This window comes from Alosa pseudoharengus, unplaced genomic scaffold (genome assembly GCF_046254945.1).
Source record: "Alosa pseudoharengus isolate Yale_2024_CS ecotype anadromous, Long Island Sound unplaced genomic scaffold, YU_APseudo_1.1 YU_APseudo_1.1_scf_23, whole genome shotgun sequence".
NCBI lineage: Eukaryota > Metazoa > Chordata > Actinopteri > Clupeiformes > Clupeidae > Alosa > Alosa pseudoharengus.
In genome coordinates, this window is record NW_027468685.1 from 16,309,564 (window position 1) to 16,322,951 (window position 13,388).

Here is a 13,388-nt window from a genome sequence, read left to right on the forward strand (position 1 = left end):
GCTAGTGGAATTTGCTTTACATGAACGAAAAAGGACGTAACAAATGTCCCCCTTCTTCTCCTGTCTGGACACTACCCTGCCTGGCTGCAGTAGTGATGTCTAGATCATCTGGACTGGAGGGGAGAGCCATGGCCTCTTCAGTCAATTTGCTTTAGTGGTCATTCTCGACAACTTCAGAATAATGGGGTCTGACGACAGGCCGTCTTTTTGTTAAAATCTCCTCTGTTCTCCTTTTTCACTCTCTACGGGGTGAGATGTTTGGAGCAAGCAAGAGAGAGACTCGACGAATGGCCGTGAAGGGCCAACGAAAGCAGCCCAATCTCTCATCCACAGGAAGGGCTCTAATTGCTTTTGGAGTGAGATGTGGAGACGCACTGACATGGGACTAGAGTGGGAATATACCTCCATAACATGCATTGAGCCTCCGGTGCGCAGAGCCTGATAGCAGCCCTAAGGTAAACTCAGAATCACTTTAAATCATAAAATTCCACAGAGAACCACATGCGACCCTAGAGAACTCAACACCACCCCCTCACCTCCGTCTTCAGCGCAGCTGTTCGATAATTGGCGTTGTACAGTTCCAGACCACTTTTATTCAAATGAAATAATCAAAACAAAATAGTTTCACCAGCCACTGGTTCAACATCTCGACCAGGTAACTGTGGCCATGCTCTGATCGTGGAAAATGTGATCCCCAGGGATCACTGCTTTACTTGAGGGTTTTAAGATTAAGTATACCTGTCAGTTTCCCGTTTAAGTGCTCCAACGTTGACGCTGACCGCCATACACTAACAGAAATGGCCATTTTCGCCCCCGTGTCTAGGCCAAGGAAAATAGGAGGCAGAGAGAGTGATGGCATGCCGCGAACTCCTACCTTCTCACCGCCCACGCTTCCCTTTTGTACTCAGAATTACATCTTGCCGCAAACCACGGCTTGGTGTTTTCTTATCACGCAAAAGTCTGGTCTGAGTGCCACATGATTGTTTTTACTATGATATTATGTAACCACACACGGAAGCTCTGTCTTATACATCATATAGATTTGAGATCTAATGGGGAAATTTAATCTGTACTGGGACGTTTGCAGATGTAATTAAATCTAATAACCGCAATATATCACAACCGGTCAATTTCCTTTTCTTGCGAACAGCCTGGCTCTAAAAATGTGAAATTATGAATTTTTCCAGCCCTCGTCCAGTAGGAGGTGACAAAGTACGAGTAGTATTTCACCCTATTCTATTGGGCCAGTTTCATGGTTAAAATAATTTAGACAGATTATATCGGTAGGCTATACTAAACTGTCATGACCATAACCTGCTATTTGATTTTTAAGGCCTAATCGAAAGAAATTTTGCAAGCAAAGTTATTTTCCATGCCGCGTTTTATACTGTTCCATTCTACTCCTTGATCAGGTTCTGATTATGAACGCCCAACAGAACCGTACGTCACGAAATCAAGGGCCTACATTCTAAAATCGCTTGTTGATTCTGTGGAGACCAGCTTTAACATTACATCGTTTAAAACTTTGATTAATGATTTAGGCTACATTAGATGTAAAGGAAAAATACATTGACCTATACAGTATATAGGCCTGCTATGCGTAAATATTAAGCAGTGATGTGCGGAATAATTTAGATATGCGGAGTTCAAAGGTGAGGGAAACAAAACCGTCCTTGCAGGAGAAAGCCTACGAGTGCAGAAAGAATGGTTATCTTCTTTCCTCAAAGAGAATCGGGACGGGTGCCTTCTCCAAAGTTTACTTGGGATATGCAACTCCAAGCAAGATTTGTCAAAACTATAAGCTTTCCAATGACCTCAGGAGCAAAAACCACAACATGGTAAAGCACATGAGACTGGTGTACTACAGTATTATTTTTCATGCTTTCATGATGATATTTATTTGTTTACTCTCAAGGTTAAAAGTAATGCTTATATGTTAGGCCCTATCTGTAAGATGACAAACATTTATTTAATTATTCTTCAAGGTGGCTATCAAGATAATCTCCATAAATCAGTCACTGCCTGAGTACTCCCAAAAGTTTCTTCACAGAGAAATCCATGCATTGAATGCTACATACCAACATCCCAGTGTGGTAAGTCACTGAGTGACACTCATGACTTGGTAGCTGATGATCATGTTGTTTGTGGCTATTCCGTCCACAGTTGTCACATATGAATCACTTTTAAAGATTTAAAGGACTTTGGGGGTTTTCAGTAGCCTACCCATTCCACTTTCCTTTTCTCCCACATGAAAAGTGTCTGTCAGCAAAAACTCAGCTGCGTGCCATGTGTTGTGTCACTGCATGCTGTCCCTCTGTTGTGGGACCAGATAGCTGCTGATTCTTGTCCTGATCTGAGCCAGTTGTTCCATCAGTTTATACAGATGTGTGGGTATGATCACCACTGACTTGGATGTAGTTTCCGCAGGGGGAGAATACGGCTGTTCTCTCATCTGAACTAAAACTTGACAGCGTACACCACAGCATCCAACCCCTGTCATACAGTACACATTGTGGTTTAACAGTAAACACCGTCTGCATCCAGCTGCATTCCATTTCCACACAAGTCTTGCCCCCCCCGTGTCCTTTCAGATCCAGCTGTATGACATGTTCCACACACTGAAGCGAGTGTATCTGGTGCTGGAGCTGGCCCTGCGCGGAGACCTTCTGGAGCACATCAACGCCGTGTCCCAGAGCAAGGGCACCCCCGGCCTGTCGGAGGAGGAGGCACGCGGCATCTTCCAGCAGATTGTCAGCGCTGTCAAGCACTGCCACAGTAGCCACATTGTGCACAGGTACCGTCCCATGCTTTGGGATGATGACGGCGTCTCTATCCTGACATTATTTGTCTAACAGAAATTAGCCTACTATTGATACTAGAATCTTACTAGTGATGGTGCAAATTTTAATCAGGCTTGTGCAAAATTCAGAATTTTAGAATTGTCAGTTCTTGAAATGGAATTTGAATTGAATTGGCTCTGCCCCACAGGAAGTAAAATTTGAATTTGAATTACAGGAAGTGGAATTACATTCATGGCAATTCAAATAAATTCCACAGTCAGACAACAGAAAGAATGTGTTGAATCCCACATACATTCAGTGTTGGGAAGGTTACTTTGGAAATGTACCGTAATTGTTTACTATTACCCATTACCCAAGTTACCCAATATAAATGTGGTTTGGATTACTGTAAAGCTTCATTATTAAATGCTACACTACACATTTAATTTCAATTCTATATCCTTTAATTCAAATTTGTAGTTCTAGATCCTGTTTTTGACCTCAATTCAAATTCAAATTGTAATTTAGGAGTCATTCACAATTCAATTCTGAATTTTGCACAACCCTGATCTTAATAGACACACTTTGAAATCTCTTTCATCCCCTGCAGAGATCTGAAATGTGAAAATATACTTCTGGATGAGGGAGGCTTTGTCAAACTGACAGGTTGATATACATCTAATTATCTTGTTCTATGCTTTGCATTTGTCAGGAAGAGGTTTGATGCTGAGTGTTGAGGGTCTGGTACAGTAGTATCTCTGTTAATAAATGTTTAATAAACTTAATGACTTAACTACTCTGAGCCAGCAAACACATACAGATCTTGCATCTGTTTGCCATGTGTCTTGGCAGATTTTGGCTTTGCAAACAGCTACAGAGACAACAAGGTGTTGATGAGCACATTCTGTGGCTCTGTGGCCTACACGGCTCCAGAGATTCTAATGTCCCAAAAGTACAATGGAGAGATGGCTGACCTGTGGAGCTTGTGAGTGGACTCGCTGAATTTCACTCTGGCTCTGAATGCAAATTCCTCCATTAACATTTAATGATTCAATCTCAGTTTCTAGATCAACTTGATTAAGAGACCTTCAATGTAATTTGTTAAAAGTTGTTATGAGTTAAGAACTCTAACCTACAGCTTGTCATGACATTGTAATTAATTAGTACATTGTATTAACTAGTCATTAATTACATTCATCTGTATATTCTGAAGCACATTGTTTTGATCCAGTGTATGGTTTCATCCCATTCTTTTTTGCCCCCAATGTGTTCACCTTCAGAGGGGTGATTCTGTATGCAATGGTAACCGGGAAGCTACCGTACCAAGAGAAGAACCCCAGGAAACTGGTTCAGCTGTTCAGGAAGGAGTTGCCTTTCCACACACCGGTCTCCTCAGGTAACCTCACTGATGTGACACCTAAGCATTAGTCATCAAACAGACCTGTGCAAAGCAAGTGAATGAACTTAAATGAATGAAGTGCTTTTTAGAGTTTGAGGAAGTATTCTACCAAACCATATGCACAGTAGATTATAAGGCTAACATGATATCACATTGCTATGTGATGTTTTATTAACTGATTTGCTGTTGGTGGCTTTGTGCCATAAGAGAAAATGGGGATCGCTACTGTTACTAATATCTACTTCGGCATCAGAGACAGTGGTTGTCTCCCTTCTGTTTGATTAGGTCTTAACGTCTTCCAACCATATTATTACCACATTAAGCCTGTTTCTCCTCTTAGTCCTAATTCCTTCACTGGGTCTTTACTGGGCCATGGTGCGTTGTATCTTTTCCCCAATGCTATATACGGTCTGTAGGATAAGTAATAGGATACCCATCTCTTCCTTGGAGGAGAGCATATAGAGCACTACTCCACTATTGGCAGATACATTGTAGAATGCTGCTGTTATGCTGTGCTGCTGTTATTCATCAAATGTTTGGCTTTAAAATTGAAACGGCAGCTTTTCTTTTTGTAAACCCTGATGCTAGGCCTACTCTATGAGCCAATACATTCTTTGCTGGCCTCACCCTTGTCAATATTTTCAACTTGTGGCTTCACGGAATTTGCCCAAGATGTTCATATTCAAACTAGAGCATCAAAGTTGGACCCATTTTGAAACCAAAGGAGTAGGAGAGTGTAACTCATCCAACACCTGTCACACGCAGTTGTATGTCGTTATGCAACATTACAAGTTTTAAGCGATGTGTATTGCATAACTAACTGCTGTTTGTGGTCGCTCAGCTGACCTTCATGATTGACCTTATTGACCTTAAGTTTGTGTAGTGGATTGTGTACATCATTGTCTTTTTTTTTTTTTTTTTTTGAAAATTCAAACTCGGCACATCACCATCACATGTACACCTGAGTACATATTGAATATGACAACAAAGGTTAAGATCTTTGACCTCATCCTCTCTGCAGCCTGTCAGGATCTGATCGTGAGACTGCTGCAGTGGCACCCCTCAGCCCGGCTGCCTCTTGACCAGATCAGCCGGCACCCGTGGATGTCTCCCCCTTCCACAACTGACCTTCCGTGCAAGCTGCGTGTAACAAAGAGCGACATCACAGACAGGAGCAAGACTCCAGAGAACAAGTTCCGGAATGGTGAGGTCTTAGGGCTTTTTCTCCTCTAGCGCTCCAAAAAATATAGCGTGCTAGGCTGCATTAGACACCTCATATCCCTCTTTCAGACCTGTCACATGTAATGTGAGGCAAGAAACAATACCGTGATGACAAGTGCTTTGCCTGAGTCTGCCAAACTGCATGGAAAATTGTGTTTCTTTCCTAGCGTCTCCCACGGCCAAGACAGGCCGCACTTGTCAGTCGGGACCTGGCACACCGATCCCCGGGACCACGCCTTTCACACGGAGCAACACCACCCTTGCCGAGGGGCCCCCTAGGGTCCCGGGCGGCCGCCGTCTGGGGGCCAGCAGCGCAGATAGCCGTTGGACCCTGCCGAAGAGAGAGGACCGGAAAGAGGAGCCGGCGGCCAGCATGGAAAGCCCCTACCGTCTCCTAAAGAGGCCCACAGTGGACCAGGTCAGCAACCCCAACCAGCTCTTCTTCGCCCGGCCTCGGCCGCCCATGATGCCCAAGCCCTTCCACAACCTGCCCAACTTCCGCAAGCCCGGCCACATGCCTCCTCACGAGCTTGGCAATCACAAGCAGCTGTACAAGCCCTCAGAGAGGCTGCCCCAGAGCACGAGGCCGCCCCGAACTCCCATGAAAATCCCCACTACGGGATTCTAGGATCTGCCCTCGAAACAGACATGCCTTTGTGACTGTAGAGTGAGCAGAGACATTGAGAGGACTCCAGATACAAGACAGTTTGTATTTAGAAAATACATTATTTTACTTAACCTCTGGTTTCCGGTCTGCCGTTACATACCATTAAAAGTGTCCATGATGTGTCATCTTTAGACAAACGAATATTCCACAGTTCATCAAAACAACTGTTATCATAGTTTGTCATACTTTGTCATACAACTGATTCTTGATGCAATATTTAGGATAAATTCGATCATCTCTGCGGTCCTTCTGAAGCTTCGCTTTTGGGCTCGTTCTTTTCTGCCTCTGCTTTGAGTTCCTGTTGCTCTTTTTCAATCTGCTCTTGTTCCTTGGCATCCAGTTCCTCGAATTTCTTCTCCACGTCTTCAGGGATCTCCACCTCCATCAGGTTCTCCATCCCACTCTCTGGTTCATCGCCAATAAGCACCTATTAAAATAAAAATAAGCAAACATTACACTAGGACACACAAAGGTAAAATTCTGGCTGATCCAGATTCAAGGGAAAAAACAATATACAACATTTAATTGGATGTAATTTAGGATTTGAGACAGAGGATTAACTTACAGTATATTGCTTATAATGAAGCCACTGTACTTTGATGATATTCCAGTCAATATATAGCAAGCAGTGGAACTTTTTCTTTCAAGACGACCAAATTACAAAACTCGGCAACATGGAAAAGTAAGTAAGTATTCCAGTAATATAATGGAGGTTATGGGCTTGTTATTCACAATATTTCAGCATATTAAAAATCCTATTAGTCCTAGATAAATATTAAGATTCAAATTTGAGCTTGCAGATTTACAGTTTTATGGCCCCGATTTAAACGGCTGGGTGAGGTTTGTCGAGTGAGGCTCTGCCGCTGGACCATGGTTCAAAAGGGATCTCCCAGATGTTATGGAGAAGATCGAGAGTTTAATGTGGGACACTGTCACATCTTTTCCACTGAGTCGCTCTCCCCCTCCACACACCCCTTGCCCCCCGCCCCCCCTTACATGACTGCCACCATACCACAGGGAAAGGACCAGACTTTTTCCACAAATTTAGAGCATCCATTTCTTTTTTGTTTTGCTTTTTTTTTTTCCTTCGTTCTTTCTTTTTTTTTTAAACAGAGACCGTAAATCTGTGTATGGTGTTTCTGGAATTCATTTGCCTGGTGTCTCACCAAGCACAACAGCTGACATGAAAACTCACATGGCTAGGCGTTTCCCTTGATTCATTGAGGTGGGATAATGATACTGGGAGTGTGCAAAAAAAAATAGCGGCAAATTGCGTTGAAATGAATAGGGCTGCTCCATCCATAAAACTTTATTTGAATTTTATGTTTTAATGCGAATGGGTGAAATTGACTACCTACAGAGGGGGGCTGTTCATTTAAACATGGATTAATTTGTACCTGGATAAGTTTCTCGATGGCTGCTTCATTTTGAGGTTCCTTCTCCCATGTGTGGTACTCCCTCATGATTGGGTAGACGTTCTTGTTCTTAAGAATCTGCCTCCCTCCCTTTGTTGCAGTCAGCTGGAACCAAAGAAGAAGAAAAAAACAACACAGCATTTTAGTGTGTGACATGCAGACACACCTACAACCTCAGATATTTTTATGAGGTCAGTGGGTTATGTAAGGTGATGCCTTTGGTATTGAACTGACATAAACAGAGGGAGATGTTTTTTATGTTGTATGTAATGACAGCAAGTGTGCTGCCAATTGTAGAATTTTAGATTTTTATTATGTATGGCAGTGAGTGAACTCACAAGCATCAGGGTTTCGACGAGCATCTTCCGAATGTCTGGATCCTCTTCTCTCCTCTTGTCCTCTGGCAGGTACTGCAAGTCTATTGGCAACCCTACAGATACACAGACGTCATGGTTTGTGTGAATGATAGGATTTTGGACATTACTGTTTGCTCCCTCTCTTTATATGTGGTGTGTGTGTGTGTGTATCAGTCCTCATAATTCGTCATTTCTGGGGGTCTGAACCAGTCCTGCAACAGTTTTGAGTGCGGACTGGTATTAAGGAGGCCCCGTGAGACCTACCATCGCTTTATTAGATTGGTTTCCCTCCAGACACTCAAGCTGCTAATTATAAAGTGTGGTTACTGTAGGCATGTTCCACACGGCCATAAAACCCAACACGAATGAAGAATTTCAAACTAGTTTATAAGACCGCAGCCTTTGAGCACTGTCCCAAGCTGGACATGGCACAAATTCACGACTTCCAGCCTTGATGACGTCCTCGACTCTTTCCATTCAACTGCAAAAATTCTGATATTACTCCCATTTTGAGTCTTGTTTTGTAACACTCAGTGTGGTGAAACACACTCAAAGTCACCTACCACTAGAACTCCAATTTGCCTCCCATGACAAAAACAAACACTGCCCCCTACTGCGCATAAAACGGTATTCCCTGACATTTGTCATCCAACTGTCTGTTGCACACCTACAGTACATATTACTGCCTCATGATTCAAGGTGGAAATAGCAAGACTTTCGTATTAAAAACACGTCTGCCATTGAGAACATTGATTAGCTTATTCAACTGAAATCCGTTGGGATACAATGTCCAAGACAAATCAGTCAGAAATCGATTCCTTTTACTTTTTTACAGCATATTTAGCTTTATAACAGAAAATTGTTACTAGCAGGAAAGGTTTTCTTTTGTGTTCGTCAACATTTGTGCCACCAGTGGATGGTGAAAAACAATAATATTTGCTCCAAAAGCCAACCAACAGATTTAACAAACGGTATATATGTATATACTGTAGGTATAAAATATAGGTCAGGGGTATTCAATATAACTTCAGCGAGGTCCATTTACGGAAAATTTCCTCAAGCAAAGGTCCAGAGCTTCATAATGTTTAACATGTGTGTATAGATAGATAGATAGATAGTTAAGATTGTGGTGGATCAATCATATCATATTGTCCTCACAAATCGTAAATATTCTGTGGTCTCAGTTCACTGTTGAATGGGTAGGTCTAGCCTACCCTATGCTTGCTCAAAATATATGCTTTGTCTAGTAGTGGTGCTTCAAATTGGCGTTTTTAATAATAGCTACTGTCTCAGAATATAAACATGTAATAAGAGTCAGTCCAGCGTTATTAAAAGCTCTGTTCTCGCTTTCTAATTTTCTCCTCTTTAAGCAATCCATGATTTGAAATAACTTACTTATTGCTAACTTACATATTCATCTGATTGTTTCTCGTCCCGTCTCCTCTCCTCTTTCGTTTTCCCTGTTAGGCTATCAGTCTCTTCACCTTAGTAGCCCTAGGCCTAACTTCACTCACTGACTCAACTTTATCAGAATGCACAGATTTGATTGGCTGAGTAGCAGCGAGCGAGATGGTGGTTCCTGAAGCTACTGAAGTTAATGCTCTTATTGTTATAGCCTACAAAACATTTAGTGCAGCTTTGAAATCTTCAGTGAAAATCTCAATAATTATGGTCCGGGTCCGGATAGGATCACGTCAGGGTCCGTACCCGGACCGAGGTCCGCCTATTGAGGACCTCTGATATAAGCTAACATACTGCTACTTGGCATCTGATGCAATCTCTCTCATCAGTGCATTGTCTTCATAGTCCATCATACTCTCATCGTGTTGCTGTACCTTCGTTCTCTTCCTCAGACAGCTCTTCAGGCCCAGCCAACGGCAGCAGCAGAAAGGGCAGTATGTCCACTTCATCGCTGAGTAACCACTCATGGTGTACTGTAGATAACCAACAGAAGGGACTTGAATAATGGTGAACAACATCAACCACAGTCAAAGAACAGACTTGAACACATCCAATTGGCCTAAACTAAATAAGTAGGCTAATCAACTCTGTTAGTCACATTAAGCAAAGCTACTTCTAAGAAAAGCACAGTGAGATAAGGAGAAATGTATCTTACTGTAATCAAAGCAACAGTTTCTCAGTGTGCCTATGACTCCACCACGACGAACTGTTGATTCTTCATACTGAGTGTAGGGAAGCAGCCTCTGGACCACACATCTGAGTCAAACATAGCCGACATTTCCATTAGGCCTTGATATGCTTATTATCCATACTAATAAGGCCTTCATCAAATGTGTACTACCATCGATACCTCAAGGGTCACTTGAGCTGAGAACAATTCCACTTTAAATCATCAGAGTAATACAAAACTAGTGCCGCTTGAAAGGTTTGTAAACGTAATGGTTATGCTCATTATTGTAACCAATATCAAAAAGAACCTTATAACATGTACATTTAAAACCTCAATTTGTAATGCAAACATTTCAAATGGACACAAACAAAGAACATAATATGTAAGACGGGTGTCACTTGCGCTCAAGCCTTTTCGGTGCTCACAGTCCAGGACTAACGGGTCAGAGAAACTGGATGGGTCACTTCAAAGAATATAATATATTTGATAATTCATCAAAAGTGGTTAATTTAAAGCAACATGATGGAAGAATTGATATCTATACCCCTTGGCGGCAATATTCAACACCATTTAACGCCAAGATGGTACCCCTTTAAAAAACCGACTAAACGGGTCACGATTCCCAATCAACAATGTTACATAGTGCAATATCAAATGTTATGAGTTCGCATTAGCAATGGCAGTGACTTCATTCTCCATATCATAAGTCAACATATCATCAGAATGGGTTATGTTAAGGTAAAAGAACTGCAGGGTGTTGCTTTAACAAAAACAAAACTCAACAAATAAGAAAAATACTACAATCAAGCATCCTCTTATAGCAACAAATCACTGTCTCGTAACGGCTTTGGGCCATTTTTGTCCACTCTTCCTTATAGAACCAAATTTAGGTCTGGATTATAACTTTACCAATTTAGTTTTTCCTCTGCCATTCCTTGTCTTGTTGAAATGCTTTGGGTCATGATCATTATGCATGACCCATAGTCAGCCCAGCTGAGGAAAACTGGAATATCTGAGATGTCTGCCATACAAATTGGTTTAAATACGGATTTACTAAAGTTATTTTGATATTTTTATGAATATAATGATCTTATCTGTAAGGTTCACAAACTTCCAAGCAGCAGTGTATTATCAGAGCTCAGAGGATGTCACACCTCTTCCGATCAACTCCGAATGTAACAAAGAAGGACACCACTTCACCCTGTCTCAGGTCAACATACCTTTCCTTGTCCAGGATGAACTGCCTGGTTTCAGGCAGCTGAGTCAGGTTAGACAGGAGGGGGCCCAGATAATGCAGAGAGGCCGACTTGTTGAACCCCTCTGTGCAGAAGATCTCCACTATTTTGGCCAGGCCAATGTCTTGCTCCTGCAGAAACCGGAACATCTGTTTACACGTCTTCTCGTGTCGGGAGAGGTTGGTGAGGATGGTGCAGATACGGTCTGAGAGCATGTATCCTGGATCAAGCAGGTTTTGGAAAAGCGTAGGTAAAATATCTGCCTCTTTGACCAATGGCTCATGCAGTGTCTCGTCAGCTGAAAGGTTGACAAGAGCATGGTAGCAGTCCTTGGCTATGGCCAATGACTTATCCACTGTTAATGTGAGGAGCGCTTTGAGAAAGTCTGGTTTGGTCCTGAGGTAGCGGCAGCCTTCCCTGTTTGCTGTGAGACCCAAGATATATTCGGTAGCCTGACTTTTAACATCAGCTCTCATCTCCAACGTCAAAAACCCCAGGAGTTCCTTGGCCTCGCTGTTATCCAGCATCTTGGCCACAATTAGGCAAGTTCTCTCAAGGCACAACTTCACACAAGATTTCCTTCTGCAAAGGAAAACAATCACATATAAACACTTTCTGATGAGGCTATGATACAAGAAATATCAGTTTGATGCGACAGGGCCAATTCAACAGTTCAGGTGAGACTGCTGGGACCCAGCAGTAAACATTCTACTCAATGTGTAAGTGATGTTTTTTTCTTTTTACAGAATAAAAAATGCTGATGTACACAGAACATAATACTGTATTAAATAAAGTGTAATTCCTGTTAACACTGTTGGTAAAAATGGAGTGAGACACGAGATCCAGTCACATAGAAGAAGTACAATCAATAATACAGAGTTTATTTGGGATGTACAGGAGAGGCACACACGAAGCACAAGGCACTTCAGAATATGCGTCTCTGACTTGACAATTACCCAGAGTTTCACCCTCCGTGTCCGTTTCATGTTTACTAGTTTTGTGTTCCTGGTCAAAAATGACCGCTGCATTATAATTTGTTATAAATCCATAGTAACACATATCATCTAATGTTGTGATAGACCTTTGTATCAACTTAAGTTCTATTGGATATTACCAGTTTTGAACTTCCATTTGCTATTTATGGCCTGCAGGCCTCACTGACCTGAGCTCATGCAAGTCAGAAAGGGTAAGATACTATTGGGGAAAGGTTCCAGGGGGGGCTGGCATAGAAGCAAAGTGTGTGTGTGTGTGTGTGTGTGTTTACAGAAGCACACATACAGTTAATCTGATCAACAGGTATGGTATGTGCCTGGACTCAATTTTATACACTGTCCATTTTCTCACCCATTCATTTCATTCATTCAAGGCTGGTTATTTTGACTGGGAATACACATTGGTGTTTTAAAGTTAAATAAAACACCCAACTGTTATGATAATGATTCCAAATTGGGTTTGTGTGTTCATATTCCCTGTGCTAACAAAGTCATGGAGCAACACAACAAGAGGGTTAAGTACATAACAGATCATGGCAAAGGATAGATGATCAGACAGTGACAGTGGCAGAGTCAAGAGACATCCAGGCTGATATCAACCCAGGCGCCTTACATTATCCATGTTTGGGAACATAGTACAGATATCATACAGGGTCATGAAGTAGGTGCATAGGAATACTGGACATAATGCTCTCCCACTTTCTCTAAACACCAAGTTAGCTAGCTCCCATCAGCTGAGTAGACTGGGACATGCTAGCTAGATCCTCCTCTATTTCTGAAGCATAATAATGATAATCACAAAAAAGTAATTACAAAAGCTTATATTACTTTATACTCTGTTAAACACAAAAGATATCCATATAGACGTCAACAAAAATTGAAAACATGCTGCTTACCTTGCTGTCCTCCGATCCACGCTGTGGAGAGCATGCGAAAAGTATCATTACGCAGTTCCGTGTTTTTGGAGTGACATGCGTGTTGACCAATTGAATTACACTGACTGGAACAATTTCCGCGTTGTCTCTGCTGATTTCAGATTGAAATAAAAAAATAGGAGAATGTGTGTGTTCAGCGTATTGCTGCATTCTCCCTGAAATGTTGACTTAGAACAAATCGTTGCGAATATGTACTGAAAAAAAGTGTGCACAGAGAGTTCATACGACCGGGGAACGAAAAGTAAATGGGTGGTTCC

The 13,388-nt window shown here is 42.0% G+C and overlaps 2 protein-coding genes across 2 annotated transcripts; one reads left to right on the top strand and one right to left on the bottom strand.

Annotated features, from left to right (window-relative positions):
• The first annotated feature begins 1,637 nt into the window (after positions 1-1,637).
• On the top strand, positions 1,638-6,028 carry LOC143140789 (testis-specific serine/threonine-protein kinase 5-like). Its single transcript, XM_076301884.1, has 8 exons — positions 1,638-1,838; positions 1,986-2,093; positions 2,592-2,794; positions 3,391-3,446; positions 3,633-3,765; positions 4,061-4,176; positions 5,201-5,383; positions 5,568-6,028. The coding sequence occupies exons 1-8, from the start codon at positions 1,638-1,640 to the stop codon at positions 6,026-6,028; spliced, it is 1,461 nt and encodes a 486-aa protein (XP_076157999.1).
• A 46-nt stretch (positions 6,029-6,074) lies between these two features.
• On the bottom strand, positions 6,075-13,303 carry hgh1 (HGH1 cochaperone). The gene is made up of 7 exons (XM_076300965.1): positions 13,093-13,303; positions 11,190-11,786; positions 9,955-10,055; positions 9,674-9,772; positions 7,821-7,912; positions 7,465-7,587; positions 6,075-6,494 (listed from the first exon to the last, which is right to left on the bottom strand). Exons 2-7 carry the CDS (start codon positions 11,729-11,731, stop codon positions 6,300-6,302), a joined length of 1,152 nt encoding a protein of 383 aa, XP_076157080.1. The 5' UTR covers positions 11,732-11,786; positions 13,093-13,303; the 3' UTR covers positions 6,075-6,299.
• Positions 13,304-13,388: the final 85 nt, after the last annotated feature.